Source organism: Tachysurus vachellii, chromosome 24 (genome assembly GCF_030014155.1).
Source record: "Tachysurus vachellii isolate PV-2020 chromosome 24, HZAU_Pvac_v1, whole genome shotgun sequence".
Classification (NCBI taxonomy): Eukaryota; Metazoa; Chordata; class Actinopteri; order Siluriformes; family Bagridae; genus Tachysurus; species Tachysurus vachellii.
Window position 1 is genome coordinate 11,036,315 of NC_083483.1, and position 22,500 is coordinate 11,058,814.

A 22,500-nucleotide genomic window follows, 5' to 3' on the forward strand; every position below is an offset into this window, starting at 1 on the left:
AAATTTGGTCAATTTCATATTTTTTCACATATCGATGCTATTGGTCAGTCCCCACGTGGGTCTGTTATTTTTACAAGTTATTAACCAATCTAAAGTCTTGAAAATAGCTTGAGCGCAAATCTCATAACTCCATTGGACACTTCAACTGTCCACCTCTTCCTCACTCCACGGGAGAGCTTTGCGGCATATTTCTCCTCAAGAAGAGTCGCAACGAATCAACACGTCTTCTGAGGTAAATGTCTTCAAAACACTGGGCTCAAAGAAAAAAAATCTTGACCCCCGCTAGTTCTGGTGCTCGGCTGAGGACAGTTTTGGAGATATGAGGATTCCGCCTGACAGCGACGATATATATATATATACACACACACACACACCTATACACATATGGTGGTGTGAAAAAGTGTTGGCACCCTTCCTGATTTATTTTATTTTTTAAAGCACTTTTTCACACAGGGCCATGTAGGTTTGGGTTTTGTTTTCCCTAAATAATAAAAACCTACATTAAAAACTGCATGTTGTGTTTACTTGTGTCATCTTTGACTAATATTTAAATTTGTTTGATGATCTGAAACATTAAAGTGTGACAAACATGAAAAAATAAAAATCAGGAAGGGGCCAACACTTTTTCACACCACTGTGTATGTATATATCATAACTAAAATACACTGGTACAAGTAAATTACAGCCATGTGCACACTTTCGTATGCTCTCAGTAGCGTAACACAACCAAAAACCAACAAAAAAACGACATTAAACTCCCTGCACACACCTCAGGAAAACCTGTACATTATGAATGCTTTATGAACTCAGTTCATTCATCGTGCCTGATAAACAGCGGCTTCCGGGAAACCTCATAAATCACTGACAGGACCTTAACAAGTTAAAGTGCCCCGCATTAGCACATATATGAATAACAAATAGGAAGAAATCAATGTGTGTGAATGAAACGGTGTAAAATAAAATAAAGCAGCTCTGACCATGTAAGGCAAAAAAATAAATCTTAGGGTGAATAATAAATAGGGTTATTTTCAGGTGTCTCAGATTGTTTGAGGTGCCAAAAAATGCAGACACACACACACACACACACAGTTGAATGAATTAGCAATCAGACCTGAGCCAGAGAGGTGGATCGAGCTCGTCCTGCCTCGGCGAGCAGCCGGTCTCCGGGACGAGCTCCCTTACTGGACGTGCATTTATAACAGATCCACGAATGAACCCGATCTCCTGCGAGCCCGAGATCTTTACCCACAACCCCTTGCTCCTTCCGCTGCAGGCACTGACAGTGATACAGGTGACCACAGCTGGAGAAAAGACACACAAAAATGACACAAATACATTAGCTGCATTCATTTGGCAGATACTAGAAGGAATATCATGGTGCTGGAGTCGAGCTCTGTAAAGACCATTAGAACATCTTACACAATATACAGCACTTCTACACAGCACACAAACAGTAAATATTACACGCTGATGGTTACATGTTACTGAATACTGTGTAAGAGTCACTTCAATTTGATTCTTTTTCCCCCATCAGATGTGAAAAGTTACATAAAATAGCTTCTATTATAGGAATCGTATCGAATTAATCACAATAATATAGTTTATTGTTCATTATCGTAATACAATGTCACTGCTACGTACAGCAATGTCACTGCTTAGCAATGTCACTGCTAAGACCACACACACCAGTCACCGTTCTATTCCGCTCGCAATAACTAATAACGAATTTTATTCACTTCGACTCGATTTTGAAAGATATTTCAATGAAGAAAAATTGATGACTGAAAAAACATAATTAAAGAAATAAATATATGTATAAATTCTCCTAAAACATTTGACTGGATAAATAAAGGCTCTGAGAAAAAGACTAAGCTCCGTATCAGCACCTGAGGCATCATTTAAACTGCACTTAGAGCTCCAAAGTTGGCTAAAGTGCCCAAATTCCATAGCCTTGTCTATTTGACAGTATTATTTTTTTATGGAAAAAAACAAGAAATGAAGAAATAATTCTCACTGAAATGACTCCATGATGATCAGCCTGTACTATTATTTATGCCGATATCGCACGTCACCTCGTAATCTGGCGTAACCGAGGCTGAATGTTTATAAGCGTTTATGATTTGTGCTATTTCTATTGTTTCTGTTTTTTTTCTCCCTGAGTATTTGAGATGTGTGTGTACCTGAAGATGATGATCTCCTCCTCACTCTCTTGCCTCCTTTTGTACTGTTGCAGGCAGATGTTGCAGTGGTCTTGTCGAGGGTGGAGTCCTCTGCTGACGGCCTTACGCAGGTGAGCCAGAGACCAGTGCAGGTCCGAATTCAGAAGATTGGTAGTGGTCTCCAACAGGGTCTGTATTAAAAGATGATTTTGAAATAAAACCTGGTACCATCCTGTTATTTTATAATGCAGTACAATAACACAGCAAATCGTGACAAAATGTGAGTGAACATTCAGAGTGAATATTTACGTCTTTGAATTTTTTTTTTTTTTTTTTTTTTTTTTACTTTAATAAAGATTACAGTAGTTGCATCCTTGCTTTGGGGTGCCAATACTTTAACCTTTAGTAAGAATAAAGAGAATTTAAAGTGCTATTAGTTGATAACACAAAGTACAGTAGCTCACTGTTTGTGGATGAATCACAAACATTCCACATTGTGCACTGTGTGTGTGTGTGTGTGTGTGTGTGTGTGTGTGTGTGTGTGTGTGTGTGTGTAGGCATGTGAGAGACAATTTCATAAATTTTATCTTTATGTGTTTTGAAGCACCTTCTGATCTATGTGAGTGTGTGTGAGTGTGTGTGTGAGTGTGAGTGTGTGTGTGTGTGCATGCGTTCGCAGGTGGAAGGGAGGAGAGAGGCAGGATGAATAAGTAACATAAAAGAAGGGGACGGAGAGAGAGAGAGAGAGAGAGAGAGAGAGAGAGAGAGAGACAGAGAGAGAGAGAAAGAGAGAGAGAGAGAGTGTCATGGCTATCAGACAGGCCTTTCTGCAGCCTTCCAGTCCATTTCCTCTGAGTGACAGGCTGCAAATTCCCTTCGGTCACACACACACACACACACACACACACACACACACACACACACACACACACACACACACACACACACACATACACAAACAAACAATAATCGCTCACCTTCTCTTTTCTCTCCATCTTCCCCTTCTCTCTCTCACACACATACACTTCTTAAAGACAGGGCATTTATAAACAGGTGCATGCTCACACACACACACACACACACACACACACACACACACCAGATAGCCAAACACTTTCAAAGTCTCTTGCTTTCTCTCTGAATCAGTCTCTCTCTCTCTCTCTCTCGGGTGCGCGCACACACACACACACACACACACACACACACACACAAGATAGCCAAACACTTTCAAAGTCTCTTGTTTTCTCTTTGAATCTCTCTCTCTCTCTCTCGGGTGCGCACACACACACACACACACACACACACACACACACACACACACACACACACACACACACACACACACACAGAGTAATAATGTTGCTGCAGTTATAAAAGGCCAGAGGCAGAGTCTCCCTATCAACCCCTCCCTTCATTCCTCCCTGATCTCATCTGCCCTCGTTCACGCTATTGAAACACAGCCACGCCTCACTGCCCATCAAACTGCTCATGGAGATGGAGACACGTCTGCCGTGTCCCTGACAGCGCTGCCAATCAGGAGAGATCTGGATCAATCACACATCTGAGAAAAACACCTGCGGCTGTAGAGATCTCAAACTGTGACAAAACATTCACGAATCCAGGGTTTATAATAAATAATAAAGTATAAAATAGTTTAATCACATCAATCTAAGTAATAGTTTTATGTGATGTAGTCATGCTGGAATATCATTCTTGTACATGTTTGGTCAGAAGTTCATATGGAGATGTGTTTATGGAAGTATTCAGTGCCTCGTAAAAGAACTGCTGACTGCAGTAAAGACCACAGTGCTGCTGAAAACTGAACCTGATGTGGAAGTGTGCACTGTTTTCTCCCAACCAGTAACATGGCAAAGTTTTAGACAATAAGGCTTGGTGTTAGAAGGAACAGAGAAATCTCACACACTAGTGTTAAAGCAAGCACATGTTAGTAGGAAAGTATGCTAGTATGCAACAATGAATACACGTTAGTATGTTAATAGGAAAGTATGCTAGTATGCAACATGTGTTAGTAGAAGAGTAACTAGCATGGAAAAATGAATACAACTTTTAAAGAGAGTATACTAATGTGCAACAATGAATAGGTCAGCAGGAGCATATAATAGTATGTAGTACTAGTATGAAAAAATTAATACATCTTAGTAGGAAAGTATGCTAGTATGGAACAATGAATACATGTTAGTATGTTAGTAGGAAAGTATGCTAGTATGGAACAATGAATACGTGTATGTTAGTAGGAAAGTATGCTAGTATGGAACAATGAATACGTGTATGTTAGTAGGAAAGTATGCTAGTATGGAACAATGAACACGTGTATGTTAGTAGGAAAGTATGCTAGTATGGAACAATGAACACGTGTATGTTAGTAGGAAAGTATGCTAGTATGGAACAATGAACACGTGTATGTTAGTAGGAAAGTATGCTAGTATGGAACAATGAATACGTGTATGTTAGTAGGAAAGTATGCTAGTATGCAACAATGAATACGTGTATGTTAGTAGGAAAGTATGCTAGTATGGAACAATGAATATGTGTTAGTATGCTAGTAGTAAAGTATGCTAGTATGCAACAATGAATACATGTTAGTATGTTAGAAGGAAAGTATGCAACAATGAATACATGTTAGTATGCTAATAGGAACGTATGCTAGTATGCAACAATGAATACGTTAGCAGGAAAGTGTACTAGTATGAAAAAATGAATACATCTTAGTACAAAAGTATGCTAGTATGCAACAATGAATACATGTTAGTATGTTAGTAGGAATGTATGCAACAATGAATACATGAAAGTATGCTAGTATGCAACAATGAATACATGTTAGTATGTTAGAAGGAATGTATGCAACAATGAATACATGAAAGTATGCTAGTATGCAACAATGAATACATGTTAGCAGGAAAGTGTACTAGTATGAAAAAATGAATATATCTTAGTCGAAAGTATGCTAGTATGCAACAATGAATACACGTTAGTATGTTAATAGGAAAGTATGCTAGTATGCAACATGTGTTAGTAGAAGAGTAACTAGCATGGAAAAATGAATACAACTTTTAAAGAGAGTATACTAATGTGCAACAATGAATAGGTCAGCAGGAGCATATAATAGTATGCAACAATAAATATGTTAGTATGCTAGTAGGAAAGTATGAATGTATGGAAAAATGAATACATCTTAGTAGAAAAAGTATGCTAGTATGCAACAATGAACATGTTAATTCCATACTTAAATATCTTACTAGCATTCTGTGAAAAAGTAAAATGCTGGGGACAGACAGACAGATTGATCCGAATGCTCTCAATACTGTCACCCGATTCAGTTCGAGCGTGTCGAGAAAGAAACAACCTCTCAACAGGCAATAGAATCATTTTGTCCACTTTTTCGAGAGGCACAGAATCAACAGAGATAACACGGCTGAACGGCTGAAGAGAAAACGAGCGTAACCGCTCCTTGAACTTATCGCTTTCTCCCGGCTCAGAAGTGTGCTGTCACTTTTCAAATCGAGAGACAAGGAGGGAAAGTGCAGACAGCACCAAACAAAAGGCAAGCGTTTGATGTTGAAAAGTCTGCAAAGTCGTTCAGTAAGTATATTTTACCCGAAGTGCGAAGAATCATGCTACATTAAACAGCGAACAATGGCGTGTGAAGGTAAATTTGAAGTGATTTTTTTTCCCTCCAAAAAAAAAAAAGACACCATTAAGCGGAATGTTGTTAAAACTGGCAACAAAAACTGTTCCATTTAATTTGCCCCTTGCTGTGGAGTAAATACAAAGTGACACTTCAAAAGACTTTTTCATTTTATTTAAAGGGAAAAAAAAAAAGTTTTCAGACAAACTCGAATAATAACTGCATGACTTTTGCATATTATTGATAAAGTTCAACCCGGTAAGTTCTGCTGCAATTAAACTCTCCGAATGAACAAAGAAACGATATAACGACAATAAAACATTCCTCTTCATGCAGGAAAGCCTCTGTGATCATTTCTATATACTATTTAAAAAGCAGCAGATAAGAAGGTAAATTAAGCGTATCCGATACGTTTGTTCGCAGAACTGCTTCCAAAATGGATCACATTATAGATGTTGTTGCTTTTATTACAGCTACTTTCTCTCTCAAAGCTCTAACAGCGTTAAGTTATCAAGACAAACGCCTGACAAAGTCCTGTCCTGAAGGCTAACCTGTTTTGGAGTATCCTGACAACGGGGACTGCAAATTAATTGCCAAATTACAACAGTTAATCAACAATCAACAGTTGGCAAATCTGTAAAAATATATAACGTTCCCATAGAAACCACAGATTTTACAGATAAAAGTATGAATGCTGTCGAAGCTCGAATGTGATTGGTCCAAAGCTCATTTTGTGATGTCACAAAGGGGCTTTTTACACCTGGTCACTTTATGAGTTTTCTGTGATCAGATATCTATCCGGTGGTAAAAAGACCAGGTCTAAATTCTCCCCGAAACGTTTCGGAGACGGATATAAATCCCGATGATTCAAACCACTTCAGGAGGAGGTCTGGGATGCGTTTCAGATGAAACTGGACAGGTGTAAATGAATGTGGTTGTTTAAGCCACATACGTCAGCGCTATACTCATCCCCTCCCAAACGGACGTACGTCACTCGCAGGTGATCTTTCACCCAGGTGTCTCGTTGGGTCTTATGCATCGCTGCCACCAGCAAAAAAGCAGCAAACAGTAAATTCTCTTTTTTGTAGCATAAACGTCGTAACAAGTTTTTTCATCTTCTTTTTGATTGCATTCTGAAAACAGCAGACACCAAAGTGTGTTCCGTTTCAATTACCCCGGAAATGAGGTAAAATATATTAGCATTTTGGGCGGGAGTAGAAAGATCGGATCGAAATCCCATTCGCCAAGACGCATTTATGTGGCCTGATGTAAATGGAACAGTTTTAACAAATCAGACAACTATAAAAGGCCCAAATTTAGCACTTTGTATGTGATTCCCAGAACCAGTTTTATAGAGAAATACACAGAATTTGAATGTTGATTTAAATCAAGAGTTTTACACACAGACCTAAACACCTCTACACACCCAACATAGTCATGTGAAAAAATAAGGACACCCCTATTTTAAATATTTAAACATATGTAAGGAAAAAAGTAAGAACACCTTCACATTTATTTGTACTAAAATTGGACAAAATGACCAACAGGTGCCACATGAGGTGTAAATTATTAGAACATTGTGACAGAGCATTTTGAAGATGGCTTGTCTTATTTAAACCTCAGATATTTAGTTTAATTTGCTCTAGATTGTTGAAGTCAGAGGTATCACCATGGTGAGATCCAAAGAGCTCTCTGAGACCTTCAGAAAGAAGATTGTTAATGCTTATGTATCTGGTAAGAGGTCATGGTCAGGTCAGGACGTCCAAGCAGTAACATTCACCCCAAGAGCAGATCGCAAGATGCTTAAAGAAGTCTCCAAAAACCCTACAATATCATCACAGGACCTACAGCAAGCTCTTGCTTTAGTTGATATCGAAGTGCATGAATCGACAAGACGGCTTTAATTATCATAGGGTGTGTGCAAGGAGGAAACATTTACTGTCTAAGAAAAACAGGAGAACTGAAGACTGAAGTTTGTCAGTGAAAACAGAGACAAAGTTCAAGACATCTGGAATAATGTGAATTATTTGGAGGCTATAATTGTAGACATGTTGAGTGTAAACCAAATACAGCATTTCAGCAAAAGAACCTCATACCAACTGTGAAACACATGGAGGTGGAAGTGTTATGGTTTGAGGACGCTTTGCCGCAGCAGGATCTGGTCAGAACATCATCATAGAATCGACTGTGAACTCTACATTGTATCAGAAGGAGCTTGAGGAACATGTGTCAAAAAATTGAAGCTGAAATGAACTGAACCTTGAAACATGACAAAAACACAGCAGTAAATCCACAACGGACTCGGTATAAAGTAAAAAACATAGAATTGTGTTATGTTCAAGTCAAACCCAGATCTAAATCCAATTAAGATCCTGTGTGGTGATTTGAAACAAGACTGTGCGTACAAGAAACACCTCAAACACACAGCTGAAGGAGTTGTGCATTGAGAAGTGGGGAAAACTTTCCTCCAGTTGATGTCAGAAACTGGCAGATGGCTAAAAGAAACGTCTCACTGGAGTTATTTCAGACAAAGACGGAACACTAGCTCTCATCTCAGCACTAGCACAGGGTGTCCTAACTTTACCTCAGTTGAAATACTTATTTTGTTGATTTCTTTTGTTTAACAAGTGAAAAGGGACACACAAACACACACACACACACAAACACACACACACACACACACACTCACACACACATACACACAAAATCAGTACCTGTTCGTAGGTGAAAGTTTCCAACATGCCCAGGATCAGGCCTTGGATCTCTGCTAACTTTCCCTTCCCGTACACAGGGTCCTGAGGGATGAAAACAAACACACACACACACACACAAAATCAGTGAGCTTAATTGGCTAGGCTCCTAAAATGTGTGTACTTTGCATGCAGTGACACAGCTGGGTGTGAAGAGAGAGAAACACCACGAAGAAAGAGAGAGAGAGAAAGAGAGAGAGAGAGAGAGAGAGAGAGAGAGAGAGAGAGAGAGAGAGAGAGAGAGAGAGACAAAATCTCCAAATCTGCACAGGATTCAAACAACTACAGCTGACCGGAATACCAACACACACACACACACACAAATACGTGCCAAGCCAGCAGTGGGCATGTTATCTGCCACATGCACACACACTGGCAATTTCGCCCACAGCTGGAGATCAAACCCCAACCAGTCATGGAGATCAAACCGGTCTCTTTCTCTCTCTCTCGCTCTCTCTCTCTCTCTCTCTCTCTCTTTTCTGCACACACACACACACACAAAGCTGTACCAATTAAAACCAAGTCCAAGAGTTAAATATTTACATGCGGACAGTTTCTGTTATTCAGAGAGAGGTAACATGCTTAAGCTGATAGCATAGCATAGCATAGCATAGCATAGCTGATGGCAATCCATAGCATAGATTTGTTTTTATCTGCTTGTGCACTGATAACTGTTAAGTGTATGCCAGAACCGCTTTTACTTAGTGGCACAAAATACTAGTTTAGTAAGAGCACTTTTTTATCGCACTTTCAATCTTTATCACGCTTTTTAAGCTGTCAAATTAAAAAAATGCAAACATACAAATTTATATGTAAATTATTTCTAAAAGAAATTAGAAAAGAAATCTGGTACTTATGAAAATCTTCTGAGACCAACAGAGGAGCTAAATCTGTGTGTGAGAGGAACATAACCGATTCATTCAGCTACTCTGTGGGAGACGACCACACACACACACACACACACACACACACACGCTGACTGCAGGCGGAGATTAATCTCATCTCCGGCTGACACACTACAGGTGCTGAAGCACACACGCACACGTGCGCACATTCACAACAATGTGCACACACACAACCACACACAAATTTACACACACTTCTGAAACAGCAACAGACTTGAAATCCTGAATCACGATTCTAAGGTGATCTTCTCACCTAAAGACTTAAAGATTACACAGTGAGAGAGAATGACAGAGAGCGAGAGAGAGAGAGAGAGAGAGAGAGAGAGAGAGAGAGAGAGAGAGAGAGAGAGAGAAAACGACAGAGAAGCAAGAGAGAGACAAAGCAAGAGAGAGAGAAAGGGAGAGAGAGAGAGAGAGAGAGAGAGAAAACGACAGAGAAGCAAGAGAGAGACAAAGCAGGAGAGAGAGAAAGGGAGAGAGAGAGAGAGAGAGAGAGAGAAAACGACAGAAGCAAGAGAGAGACAAAGCAGGAGAGAGAGAAAGGGAGAGAGAGAGAGAGAGAGAGAAAACGACAGAGAAGCAAGAGAGAGACAAAGCAGGAGAGAGAGAAAGGGAGAGAGAGAGAGAGAGAGAGAGAAAACGACAGAGAAGCAAGAGAGAGACAAAGCAGGAGAGAGAGAAAGGGAGAGAGAGAGAGAGAGAGAGAGAGAGAAAACGACAGAGAAGCAAGAGAGAGACAAAGCAGGAGAGAGAGAAAGGGAGAGAGAGAGAGAGAGAGAGAGAGAGAAAACGACAGAGAAGCAAGAGAGAGACAAAGCAAGAGAGAGAGAAAGAGAGAGAGAGAGAGAGAGAAAACGGCAGAGAAGCAAGAGAGAGACAAAGCAGGAGAGAGAAAGGGAGAGAGAGAGAGAGAAAACGACAGAGAAGCAAGAGAGAGACAAAGCAGGAGAGAGAGAAAGGGAGAGAGAGAGAGAGAGAGAAAACGACAGAGAAGCAAGAGAGAGACAAAGCAGGAGAGAGAGAAGGACAGGATCAGTAAACAGAGATGAACTAAAAAGCAGTGATCAGTTAAGAACACAAGCACGACTCTGAGTGCTGCTGTGACATGAAATCACCTCCAGTCAACATTTCGAGTCCTGCTCACTTCATGACTCACATGAGACACTTACTACAAAGATATGAGAGGAAAAACACACAGGTGTAGGAGAATATACCAGCATCTGTGTTTACAGATCACGGTTTACTTCACTTGCTCCTATTTCGATTTCAGCTGTTCACCGTAAAAGGAAAAGCCATCTACTGTTCCACTTTTACACACATTATCTGTGAGCTCTCTGTGCCACAGGACGCCACAGGACACCACAGAAGGTTCATCCAGAGGTGAGTCCATTATAACTGACCTCAAGGCTGTGTGTGTTAATACATGTATGACTGATGGCTGCAGTGTGTATTACCTGTACACATGCTTCTCTTACTACTCATGAACGATCTGAAAACACTCCACTGATGCGGCATGGTGCAAAGTGTGACGGTGATTTACTCCGATAAACAACACAAAGAAGAAAAAAACACAGTGGAGGAAATAAAACATGATGGGTGTGAAGTACAGGAAAAAATAATCCGAGACGGAGTGGTGTGATGGTGTGGCCCTGAAACTAACAAAAAACTCTCTCTTTCTTTCTCTGTCTCTCTCTCACTGTCTCTCTCGCTGTCTCTCTCGCACTGTCTCTCTCTCTCGGTCTCGCCTTCTCTCGCTCTGTCTCTCTCCCACTCTATGTCTCTCTCTCTCGTTCTCTCTCACGCTGTCTCTCTCACGCTGTCTCTCTCATGCCGTCTCTCTCATGCCGTCTCTCTCATGCCGTCTCTCTCGCGCCGTCTCTCTCGCGCCGTCTCTCTCGCGTCGTCTCTCTCCCACTCTATGTCTCCCTCCCACTCTACGTCTCTCACCCACTCTACGTCTCTCACCCACTCTACGTCTCTCACCCACTCTACGTCTCTCACCCACTCTACGTCTCTCACCCACTCTACGTCTCTCACCCACTCTACGTCTCTCACCCACTCTACGTCTCTCACCCACTCTACGTCTCTCACCCACTCTACGTCTCTCACCCACTCTACGTCTCTCACCCACTCTATGTCTCTCTCACGCTGTCTCCCTCTCTCACGCCGTCTCTCTCACGCCGTCTCTCTCGCGTCATGTTGTGCTGTGTGTGTAATTAACTGTCAGACACAATATATAAAAAATTAACCAACAAAATGCTAAATAATGGGATGTGCTGGATTTAAGTGGTGTTTTATCAGCTGCTGAGTTACTGAGAGCAATATTATAGTAATTCATGTGATAACGGTCTATACATGCTTACCATCTTCTTGTACATACAGCGTATCACTGTATTTAGCCCTTTCATTTATTTATGTTGCCTCATGTAGCATTTGACAATATAAAAAAAAAGACATTTCCTTTTTCGGTCTGTATTTTCTATCCCAGATTTAAAAAAAAAACAATCTGCAGACACTAAGGAGTAAAATACACGCAGATCATTTGCTTTATCTGAAAGTCTCACCCAAAAACCCAGCTTTAAGCAGCTGCATAATGTGATTCTGAATATGATGAACCTTTTTTTAGATTCGAGCCTTGACATAACATGAAGTTACGTCTCCAGCTGTGATTGAGGCATGTTAATTACAAAATGTGTAAAACTCACAGTGGAATAATAGCGACACTAATATACTGTATGTTTCGTGTTAGCAGAGGGGCTACAGTGTCAACCCTGTGGTATAATGTCTTTGCAGGACGTTATTCATTAGCATTCATGTTAGCCCGGTCGGCATTAGCATTCACATTAGCCCGGCCCTGATGATGCCATGCTGAGCAAATGCCATCAAATGTCAGCATCAGCAGCTGTGCTGGATCCTCACGTTTATCAGGCACCACTGTGAATGTCTGAGTTATTATAGCAAATAATGCATTAGTAATGTGTTATGGCACCAGAAGATTTACAAATGTAATATCAGGGTGTGTTTCAGGCTTTTAACAAGGGATGGGCACAAAATGTCTCACCACACCGGTAAGGGTTTAATGAAATGAATCTCGAAAAAAGAACTTTTGAAATCTAATGAATGAAAATAAATAAATAAATAAATCTGTTTGGTGACATAATGTTAAAAAGAAAAAAAAGAAAAAAAAGAAAAAAAAGAAAAGAAAAGAAAAGAAAAAAAGACTGGTTACAGTGGCAGTGGGAGCAGGAACCTAAGTCTGATTAGTTATAGTGGTGTTAGAGGGTAGGAGCACTAGGGCTGTGTGTGTGTGTGAACACTAAAGCAGTGTGTGTGTGTTTGTGTGTGTGTGTGTGTGTGTGTGTGTGTGTGTGTGAACACTAAAGCTGTGTGTGTGTGTGTGTGTGTGTGTTTGTGTGTGTGTGTGAACACTAAAGCTGGCCAAGGACATATCTGTTCCACTCACTTTAGAAGATGTGGTAGGCGAGTGTGAAATCGATTTGCAGTGTGATGCTAAATATTAATGTGTGTGAGTGTGTGTGTGTGTGTGTGTGTGTGTGAGAGAGAGAGAGAGAGAGAGTGTGAAAAGATTACTATTATATTCACAGTAAACAGGATTGCTTTACTGCTAGGCTGTTCAAAATAAATCAATTCCAAAAAAAACAAAAAAAAAAAAAGGTCACATTTAGTAAGGTCTTGTTTTCATAAGATTATACATATTAGTGACAGAGTTAGAAACCACACTGTGTGTTTATTACACAGCTATAACATGTGGGAAAGGTGTTTATAAGCTTATAGTCACCTGTAGGATGCGCTGGATGATGGCAGGCAGGGCGATGAAGCTGGACATGCTGTTTAACACCTTCATGGTGAGCTCTTTTAGTGCTGAAGACACAAAATACACACACACGCACGCAAACACGCACGCACACACACGCACACACACGCACACACACGTATAATAAATTATATTGAATAATTATTTAAATAATGGTTTAAGTTGTGTTTTTTTGTTACATCCACATAATTACACACAAAGTCACATGTCTTGAATCCACTCGTGTATTTATTTATTTATTTTTAATACACATGAATATTTGTTAGAAATATTTCCAAGCAATAACAATATTATATTATACTGCTGTTGATTCTGATTGGTTAGAAGGTGCTGATTAATTCGGACCAAGGCCAAGGCCAAGGCTCAACAATAAAGGATTTTTCCATGTAGGGTTTTTCTTAGCTGGTGAGGAACGTGTAGTTTTGGCATTACTGTGGTATAAGAGAAATAAAGCACATCAAAACCACGCTGTTTCAGGAGAACACTCAACTACGGTGTGTGAACTACTACATTGCTTTACATCAACACACTGACTGTTTTTACTAACATTATGTTATGTTAAAGTTTGACCACTGTATCATCTTTATATCTTCCAGCGTAGTCTGTAAACGTTCTGCTGGTAGCGTCAACGTTGCTTTGTTGATTAAAGTGACATTTAACATGAGAGTTGTAGCCAATCACAGTGCAAAGAAACCCCCCACAGCTCCCTCCTGTGTACAGGCTTTGACTCAACTGAAGCCTGACGTGACCTACACACTCGCACATAAAGAGTGATTCATTTTACGAGGCAAACGAATGTTCAGTTTTCACTTGTTTGAAGTCAAAAGGAACAGTACGTTATCAAAGTCTTTCATCAAGTAAAAAAAGATTCAATTATGGTCAGGCTGTTCTTAACAATATGCCGGAAATGTGTGTGTGTGTGTTTGTGTTTGTGTGTGTGTGTTTCTCACCATCTGAAGTGTCCTTGGCTTTAGGGCCTTTGAGAAATTTCTGTGGAGACATCATCACCTCTAGGAGAGGAAACCAGAGAGCCTGAGAGAATGAGAAAAGTGAGTGAGAGAGAGAGAGAGAGAGAGGAAGAAAGAGAAACATGGAGAAACAGAGAGAGTGAGGGCAAGAGAAAGAGAGAGATCAAACTGGGTTATTAATTCTTAATACTTAATATAATATTCATATAAATAAATCAACGGCACTATAAAGCTACAATCTGCACACACAAACACACACAGGCACAAACACAGGAACACACACCGGCACACGCACACAGACACACGCGCACAAACACACCTCTCTCTGCTGCTGGTTAAGCCCATGTGAGCTCCGGTGACACAGTGCAATGACGTCACTAAGGGCTTCCTCCACCCTGGACAGCGGGGTGTAATCTTCATCAGTCACCTCCATCTCCCCTCCTTCAGGCCTCAGTGTGGCTGGATGTGAACTCTCCTGAACGAGTGTGTTCAGCTTCTCCTTCAGTGTCTAATACACACACAAACACACAAACACGCACATAAGCAGATGCACAAGCAAGCAAATGTCGGTTCAGGAAGTCCTTATATGGAAATATCTTTTAGTCCGTATATAAAAATATCAAGTAAGAAGAATATTTTCATAGTCAGCTAGCTTCATTTGTTAGTCAGCTAGCATTACAGCTAACATTAATTAACCTGACAGGATTTATTTATAAATGCTGACATTCCTCCATCTTATACTAGCCAACGTTCCTAATTTTTACTGAGCTATCTCACATTTTACCTGATAAAATTTCTAACAAGAAAAAAGTCTAATTCATGAATATTCATGTTCACTGATTAATCTCATTAGCAAGCTCACATGATCTAACATGACATGATTTCTGAGAGAAAGTTTAAATCATATTCATAAATGATTATATTTTCTAGTGCTAATACTTGCTAGCTATTTAACGTAATCTAACCTGACAGGATTTCTACACATTTAAGGTCATATTCATAAATAATTCTAAGCGTTACTGCTAACTCTGAAGTACTCATGAGTTCTGAAATGTTTACATATAGGATATATTCATAGTTTATAAAGGTGTTTATATTTTTCCCAGCTAACACTAGCTAGCCAACTAACATGCCTATTTTTTAATACTAAGTTTGCTAAAAAATTTTAGATATTCACTGCTAAAACTAGCTAGCTAACATGAGCCAACCTGATAAGATTCCAGAGAAGATTTTGTTAAAACAAGCGTTAAATTGACAGGATTTATGAAATAATTGTAAAGAATATTTATAATACAGTATGTTTATAATATTCACTGCTAACTCTAGCTAGCTAACATAAGCAAACCTGAAACAATTGCTCAGGTTTTACCTCAGTGTGCCTTTGAATTAATATATAAACTTAAAATCCTGTTCGTTTCAACTTCAGACCTCCACCAGTCTGCTGTCTGAGATATAAATCCTCTTTTACGATTTCCTCTAAAGCTGAAAGTAAGCTGCTAAACCCAACAGTCTGAGCTGTTTGAGCCGTAGCCGCTTCTAGCCCTAGCCTTCTGTGGTAACTTGCGTTAGCTGTGAGGTGAAAGTGAATGAAAGACCTGTAGCAGCACTTGAAAGGCTCCCTGCACATCTCCCTTTTTCTCCAGCAGGTAGGCGGTAGCCTCATGGAGCTTGTGCTTCTTGGTGATCTGCCATAAAATAAATAAGACACAGAAACAGAAAGTCACGCCTCAGCCTTCCGAACACAGCGTATATATAAACCTGGTTAGCACAAGATACAGTTGAATTTTACTCTTTTTACCAAAAAAATAAATAAAAAATGTGAGGGAAATGCTGATGTGCTAGCAAGCTAAATCCTATGCTACTTTTGATTAAGCTTAGCACCTAGTAACAGTGTTATCATGACTTTACCACACTTCACTGATGTAGAGGGGTGAAAAAAAAAAGCTACCCAGGAGCACAGAAACAGAATATTACATTTCTGGATTTAGAGTGATCACTAGAGATTTTTCCTACACTTATAGTAAGGTACATTAAGGTGGTGTAACACACCTCCAGGCTGTAACTATAGCATAAGCTACGCTATAGCATGGGCTTTTACATGTCTGATTAAATGTGGCATTTTTACAATCGGAAACACACGCGTATGTGGAAACACTGATACAAACAAGCAAAATAAAGATAACTGTCTGGCAAGGACACGCAGTCACCTCACAGTTAAACATGTAGAGAAAAGAAATTAAAATGCTAGCCAGATTGTTTGCTGGCTGAGAAAACACTGCAAAGGTTTCCAAGCCAAAAGTCTTTTTTTTTTTTGTCGAGGGTGCAAATGTGATGCACTACATCAGACTTTTTCTTTATTTATTTTAAATAATAATGTCCATGGCTAAATCATCACCTTTCGAGATAACTTATATTTGTTTGTGTTCGTATTAATGCCCGTTGTGTTATGATATGGTGATTATTCAAAATAGCATCAATTAATGATTAATCAATTAATTCATATATAAAGTATGATGTATCGGTGAGACAAAAACTATGAACCAAACCAAACAAAGCAGTGAAGTCGTTTGTAAGGCAGAGAGAAGAACGTATGATGCTTAGTGGAGAAGCCAGCCAGGAGCCATAACAGATAGAGAGATAGAGAGACAGAAAGACAGAAGATATCAGACAGCCAAATGGCATAAAATAGAGACAGCAGGACAGAAAGGAAGAAAGGTCAGACAGTTGGGAGGCAGACAGGATTCAAGGAGACGGCATACCTGTAAGGGGGATGAACATAGCATAGCTATTTTATCCTGAGTGTGTGTGTGAGTGTGTGTGTGTGTGTGAGAGAGAGAGAGATCAAATATTTAGCAGGTGCCAGTGGATGTAAAACCATATTGATTCTGCTCAAGTGTTCTCTCCACATTTCTCACGCTCCCTTTCCACTCCACGTCTTCACTTTTGCGCTTTCTCTCTCTCTTTCTCTCGCTCTCTCTCAGCAGTTCAGACACTGAACGCAGCCCCATCACCAAACTCACTGTATTATTAAAGCTCTGCTGAGTGCTTACTGAGGTGAAACAGGCCTCTCGTGCCTTTTTCTAGAAGGACAGGCTGAGAAAGCCGGGTTAAAATCCGCTATGGCCGGCTGCTTCGAGAGTTTCATTCAGATTGAGGTTTGGGTTCCAATTAAGTCAGAATGTCAAAGTGTTAATAAGGGACAAGTGACACTCGTAAATGAAAGGCATCGCTATGTTAGCAAGGTGGACGTAAAATCTCGTCAGGTTGTGGCAGAATTCAGCGGATTCTTGCTGTTGTGAAGCTCAAAATCTAAATTCTTTTCAATTTTCACTCCAAAAGACACGTCCCCCAGTCCACACCCAAATACTACACTGCACCGTGAACTGTAGTATAAGAGAACGGACGATGGACCTTCATTGGTATATTCCTCTGTTTAGAGAGTCAGTCACTCTACACTGTTCTGTTCTTGATTCTGATTGGTCAGAATCATGTAATGTATGTAATGAATCTAATACTGTATACCAGTGTTACTCATTGCGCGGCTCGCGAGCATGGCAGTAAATAATACGATGATATGATCATGTGGTTAAAATTTATTTTTCGTTTAAATAACATTAAAAACAATCAGGGAAGCATAACAAAACGAAATGTGCTCTATTACAAATAATAATATATATTTATATATATTTGACTCGTCACTGACTCACTGCGTTCTGCGCAATAGCCAGTTTTTGGTGGCCTGCCAGAAGCTAGTTTGTGTTTCATGCTAGTTAACAACTTGTGTTTATTGTACACACGGACTAAAAAATGGATCGATTCCTTATGAAACAATCCCGCGCACAAAATGAACAGCAACAAAGCAATGTGACAGTGACAAAAGAGGTAACTGATGGGGAGCGTGCATCATCCGCAACTCGAGTAACTATTGTATTGCAATATTGTACATTGTATTTAAGCAGATAAGCTATTTAAGACTGAATAACTTGGCATACTTTGCGGTGAAAGTGGCTCTCCTATTGACTTTGTCCTATCAGTGTGGCTCACATGAAAAAAATAATGAAGACCACTGCTGTATACAGTAAGTTGAGGAAACTGAGTGCTTTTATTATTATCATGATTTATGATTGGTTGAACCCGAGATGCTCATCAGTGATCAAAACCAGCTCGTAAAAGAGAAGGACACACGCTTACTTCAATGGTCTCCTCCAGACGGTAGCTCTGGGAGGTCTCGAGAAAGGGGGTGACTTGGCGAGGACTAAAACGGCACATCAAGTCCACCAGGAGCTCGTGGAGCTCAGGCCCCAGATTCATAACAGCCTTAGGCTTCTGCCCATCACTGCATAAGAAAGACAGAGAGACAGAGAGAGAATCTTTAAATCACAACTATAATTTAATAAACATGAAGCTTACAGGCTCAATTTAATTAAGCATAATTTTTAATACAGATATCCACAGGTGTACGGTGTAATGAAATGTCTAAATCAGTTGCTGATCAACGCCGAACGTTATGTAGACGACGTTGTCTTGATATTAAAGGAACACTGCAGTATTTTTCAACCTAATCTCAATCTACTGCATGTGCAGAGGTTCCAACAACACTACTCACTGCTGCAGAAGATTCTAACTATTCTACCACAAAAACCTTAGAGCACCTTGTTGTTGTTGTCGTCGTTGTTGTATCAGCATAAATGAGTAAAATAAATGCCTCAAATCAACAGAACTGTCGCTCACTCAAGGTTTTTGTTTTTCTGCTGTGTGTAAAAATCCCAGATAATCATCATTTCCTTCATGAAATTCTCAAACCTTCTGCTACCATCATCCAAGTGCTGATTAAGTCAGAGATGGCATTTTTTCTTCATTCTGATGTTTGATGTGAACAGTAACAGAAGCTCAAGTGCTACATCTCTGGCTACTGGTTGTGGTGAAATAAGGGGAATAGACAGACTTTATGTTTTATGCACTGGATCCCTGACTGAATTCAAAATCTCAAATTTTAATACGGGAAAAAAAAAATACAAAGACACTTGGATCGATCCAGTCCCCTTCACCGAGAGACTTTTATCCGATACACTGCTCTGAATGATAAATATTGAGACTCTGTGCACTGATTTCAATCTCTGAAACAGCTTGAGCACTGGCAAGCACAGGATTTGGATACGGTAATATTCCCAAGCACAGCAGATAGAAAGCTGTTTGTGTGATTGGGAAAACCGCTGAGCATGAAGGTGTTGTTTGTGACTGGATGCACACATCACGCTCAGCCACTCAACCTCGCTCCAGATGTTGCCACACCACTTAAGACAGCTGGAACCGAGTCTGGCTTCAGAGTCCATTTTGCGTGAAAGCAGAGGCTTCTTGTTTTTATAATGGACGTACTCTACAGGCTACAGATTTCAGCAATTAGACTCACTCTTAGAGCTGTAAAGCTCAACATGTTTATAGTCAAAGATGGAGCTTTTCTCTGACGTGCATTAAAACGTGCAGCACAACAGCGAAAATCATCATCCTATTCTACTCCCTTGTAATTATGAGGGTTTTTCAGCTCCATCCTAAGGTGCATTTAGCAGAAACTGATTGCTGTTTGATTTAAGAGCCTGAGCCGTGATGAATGAAGACCTCTTTACTTCGAGAAACACTCTCTACACGGTACGTCTGCAAATGTGTCACAAAAAAAAGTCTACAGCTTTCATTTCTGCTTTTTGTTGTAAGAACATCAGGCAGCTTTGTGAGCTTTAGATCTCTGAACATACACATCACTATTTGATGTGTCTTATATTTGGAATATGTCAGAATCTAAAATCCTATTATAATCAGCTCCTAAACCTGGACAACAGACATCCTGTATTGCTCTTTCCTTTTATTTTATTATATAAAAGTCATTAAAATTACAATTAATTTAATGTATTTATTTTAATGAATAAAAATAATACATTAAATAATTAAACAATGAATTACTTTTATAAACATGTTTTTCCTTTTCTTTCCTTTTATTGTAGTAAATAAAAATAAATATAATTAATTACATATATTTTAATTAAAAAATAATACAATTATTAAAGTATTAAATAATTGTATAAAAAAAATTCCTTTTATTTGATTATATAAAATCATTATAATTAATTTCATGATTTTTTTTAAATTAATAAAAACAACATTTTTTGTTTATATAAAAGTTGTGAATAATATGTAGTGACATCCTATGAATATGATTATAATATATGATTATAAAACTGTTTATTTTTATTTAGTCCTTAGTTCTGTCTCGTATGCAGCTCTGTGCTGTACGTAGAACTTCCAGCCACCGCACCTAATACTGCTCTGGGCATCGAATCATTTATTATCAACAAGCAGTTTTTTATCTTTTCCCCTTGGCAACAAGATGATTAGGCTAAACACAGGTAAAAGGGAAAAGACTCCCATTTAATATAAAGAAATAATATAGTTAGAGACAAGTTTTCTGGAAAGGTTTGTATGTATGATATGGGAGGAAGGATGAGTGTAGAAATACATGCATATTAACTCCAACCATCTTTTCACAGAAGGAGAAAAACATCCAAAATATTGCAAAAGTCAAGCTACACAAATGAGGTCGGTTTGATGTAATCCTGCTGCTGCTGAAAAGAGTTGTTCCCAGTTTGTTTACAGAAGCAGGACAATTGGTTTTTACTGGATTACTGGATGTAAAATGGATGCACATGAATGCAGGAGGAATCAAACAATTTGCAGTGGTTTTTTTTTTTTAATTTACTGGACACAAAATAATTGAAAATTGATTTTTATAAAATATCTTTTTTTTTACAGAATATTTATTCATATTTATTTGATTTATCTGTATCTTACATATTTATATTTTTTTTAGAAATTTTTTTTTTTTGCATATATATATATATATATATAACAAAAGTAACACTGATCAGAAACATCAAGATTTTTTTTTTTTACCTTGGATTCAGCAAGTTTCTCAGGAACTGGAAGACCAAATGATCATCCTAGAGACAAAAAGACATTGGATCACATACTGTATGCAATATTAATTGTTAACACATCGTTCATGACATATCGTATGTTACATTTCGAGAAGCTTCCTACAGTTTATATTAATCAATCATCACAGCACAGCAATCTATTCATTCATTTTCTGTAACAACACATGTGACAACAGATCTGGCTTTGAGGAGAGCTACAGATTCAAACGATTCCCTGAGCGCTGTGAGCCGAGCTGTGCAGCACATGCAGCACTAGGGTTAGGGTTAGGGTTAGCACATGCAGCAACCTGCAGAACTAGGGTTAGGGTTAGCACATAGAGCACTAGGGTTAGGGTTAGGGTTAGCACATGCAGCAACCTGTAGCACTAGGGTTAGGGTTAGGGTTAGCACATGCAGCAACCTGTAGCACTAGGGTTAGGGTTAGCACATGCAGCACTAGGGTTAGGGTTAGGGTTAGCACATGCAGCAACCTGCAGCACTAGGGTTAGGGTTAGGGTTAGCACATGCAGCAACCTGTAGCACTAGGGTTAGGGTTGGCACATGCAGCAACCTGCAGCACTAGGGTTAGGGTTGGCACATGCAGCAACCTGCAGCACTAGGGTTAGGGTTGGCACATGCAACAACGTGAAGCACTAGGGTTAGGGTTAGCACATGCAGCGTTAGGGTTAGGGTTAGCACATGCAGCACTAGGGTTAGGGTTAGGGTTAGCACATGCAGCAACCTGCAGCACTAGGGTTAGGGTTAGCACATACAGCACTAGGGTTAGGGTTAGCACATGCAGCAACCTGCAGCATTAGGGTTAGGGTTAGCACATGCAGCAACCTGCAGCACTAGGGTTAGGGTTAGGGTTAGCACATGCAGCAACCTGCAGCACTAGGGTTAGGGTTAGCACATACAGCACTAGGGTTAGGGTTAGCACATGCAGCAAACTGCAGCACTAGGGTTAGGCTTAGCACATGCAACAACCTGCAGCACTAGGGTTAGGGTTAGCACATGCAGCAACCTGCAGCACTAGGATTAGGGTTAGCACATGCAGCAACCTGCAGCACTACGGCACTCGTGTCCTCTGTGTTCTGAATTTCCATGTGTTTTATTTTGGTTCATGTCTTGTCTCCACACTTGTGTGGTCACTGCTTGTTTCCAATTATTTGCCTTGATTAATCTCACATTTTCTGTGTGTAATGCTCTGGGTGTGTGTTCTCGGTGTGTGTGTGTTCACTGCTGTGTGTGTGCACTTTGGATGGGTTAAAT

General features: G+C 39.6%; 1 protein-coding gene across 3 annotated transcripts in view; it reads right to left on the bottom strand.

Moving 5' to 3' along the window:
- The window catches only part of vps8 (VPS8 subunit of CORVET complex), a 109,561-nt gene that overhangs the window by 38,170 nt on the left and 48,891 nt on the right, over window positions 1–22,500 (bottom strand). For all 3 annotated transcript variants that reach the window (XM_060860734.1, XM_060860735.1, XM_060860733.1), the window contains exons 34-42: window positions 21,206–21,252; window positions 18,455–18,599; window positions 15,859–15,948; window positions 14,583–14,771; window positions 14,246–14,327; window positions 13,260–13,342; window positions 8,520–8,600; window positions 2,181–2,350; window positions 1,112–1,301 (exon numbers count right to left, since the gene is read on the bottom strand). In XM_060860734.1, coding sequence (XP_060716717.1) covers window positions 1,112–1,301; window positions 2,181–2,350; window positions 8,520–8,600; window positions 13,260–13,342; window positions 14,246–14,327; window positions 14,583–14,771; window positions 15,859–15,948; window positions 18,455–18,599; window positions 21,206–21,252 — 1,077 coding nt within the window. The remainder of the gene's footprint in view (window positions 1–1,111; window positions 1,302–2,180; window positions 2,351–8,519; window positions 8,601–13,259; window positions 13,343–14,245; window positions 14,328–14,582; window positions 14,772–15,858; window positions 15,949–18,454; window positions 18,600–21,205; window positions 21,253–22,500) is intronic.